This window comes from Nematolebias whitei, chromosome 18 (assembly GCF_014905685.2).
Source record: "Nematolebias whitei isolate Nwh7 chromosome 18, NemWhi1, whole genome shotgun sequence".
Taxonomy (NCBI): domain Eukaryota; kingdom Metazoa; phylum Chordata; class Actinopteri; order Cyprinodontiformes; family Rivulidae; genus Nematolebias; species Nematolebias whitei.
The window spans coordinates 41,119,456-41,120,839 of NC_056515.1; the positions used below are offsets into that span (position 1 = coordinate 41,119,456).

General features: G+C 46.3%; 1 protein-coding gene across 1 annotated transcript in view; it reads right to left on the bottom strand.

The window, feature by feature from the left end:
* The window catches only part of ap3b1a (adaptor related protein complex 3 subunit beta 1a), a gene marked incomplete at its 3' end in the record, with an annotated part of 88,526 nt that extends 87,781 nt beyond the window's left edge, over nt 1-745 (bottom strand). The window contains 1 exon segment of the mRNA XM_037692178.1: nt 471-745. Within this exon segment, the coding sequence (XP_037548106.1) occupies nt 471-598 (128 nt within the window).
* Between the last annotated feature and the right edge of the window lie 639 nt (nt 746-1,384).

Sequence of the window (1,384 nt, forward strand, 5' to 3'; positions counted from 1 at the left end):
AACGAGGACAACACAAACAAACACAAAACAACAACAAGAGGACAACACAAACAAACTCAAAACAACAACTAGAGGACAACACAAACAAACACAAAACAACAACAAGAGGACAACACAAACAAACTCAAAACAACAACAAGAGGACAACACAAACAAACACAAAACAACAAGAGGACAAAATGACCCCAGATCAAACAAAATGGCCACATGAAACAACCAGAAGGGATAGAATGACGGACAATAAAAATGGAGGAACTTCCACTTGCACGAGACACAACACTTGCTGTTCTTGGGTCACTGGCTGTGGTTCGGTGGTTCGGTGGTTTGGTTGTGTTTTGTTGGATTTTGTGCGTCTTCCTGTCGGTTTGAGTTGAGGAGCACAGCCGGAGGTGCAGCACCTCCTGAGCATCAGCAGAGGTTTCCTCCGGCTCCTGCTGGCCTGACCAACACACACCCCGTGTTTGACTCACTTCTTAAAGTCGGAGCTGAAGAGGCCGAAGGCGGCTCCGGAGCTGGAGGAGGTGGGGGTGTTCTCCTGCCCCGCTTCCACCGCAGCCTCCGCCGCTCCTCCCTGCTCGCTGTAGGCTCCGGTCGACATGGCTCCTCTTCGAACAAAGATGAGTTCTCCTCAAAACTTTCAGCTTCTCTTCAACTTCACTTTGGTCCTTCAGCGACGAACTCACCTGACGCGGAGCTAAACTTTCAGATCTACACAACTTTTTGCAGCTGAACCGGAAGTGAGTTGGACAAGTTGGTGTCACGTGACCGGGAGTCAGGCGCACAGTTACCATAGATCTAGAGCAACAAGACACTGCACTGGTGTTTTTTCATAGACATACATAAGTAGACGCCTCTGGGCCATGGGGCTGCAGCGGTACGTCAGCCCGTCCGCCATATTGGATGTGGCAGAACTTTATTTTATTTTATCTTCAGAGAGTCAGAGTCAGAGTTTCTTTATAGTCATTCGCACCTCATGTGGTACATGTGGTGGAGCGAAATTATGTCCACAGGGTCCCAGTTACATCCAACAATAAAATGTATAAGAAAAACAGTAATAACATCTAAGATATGAACTAAGAAAAACATCAACTAAATATACACTAAGCACTCATAACATAAAACATTGAACATCACCACAAACATGAACATGAGTCTGTGAGCAGATGTGCACGCATGAACACATCAACATTGAAACAGATCAGCAGCAACATGAAACAGATCAGCAGCAACATGATGTGGTTTTTCACAGTGATTATTCTAGTTAGAGATTCATGAGTCTAACAGCCTCAGGGTAGAAGCTGTTCCTCAGTCTAGTGGTTCTACACTTAATGCTCCTCAACCTCCTTCCTGAGGGGAGTGGGGCAAAAAGTGTGTGTGCTGGGTG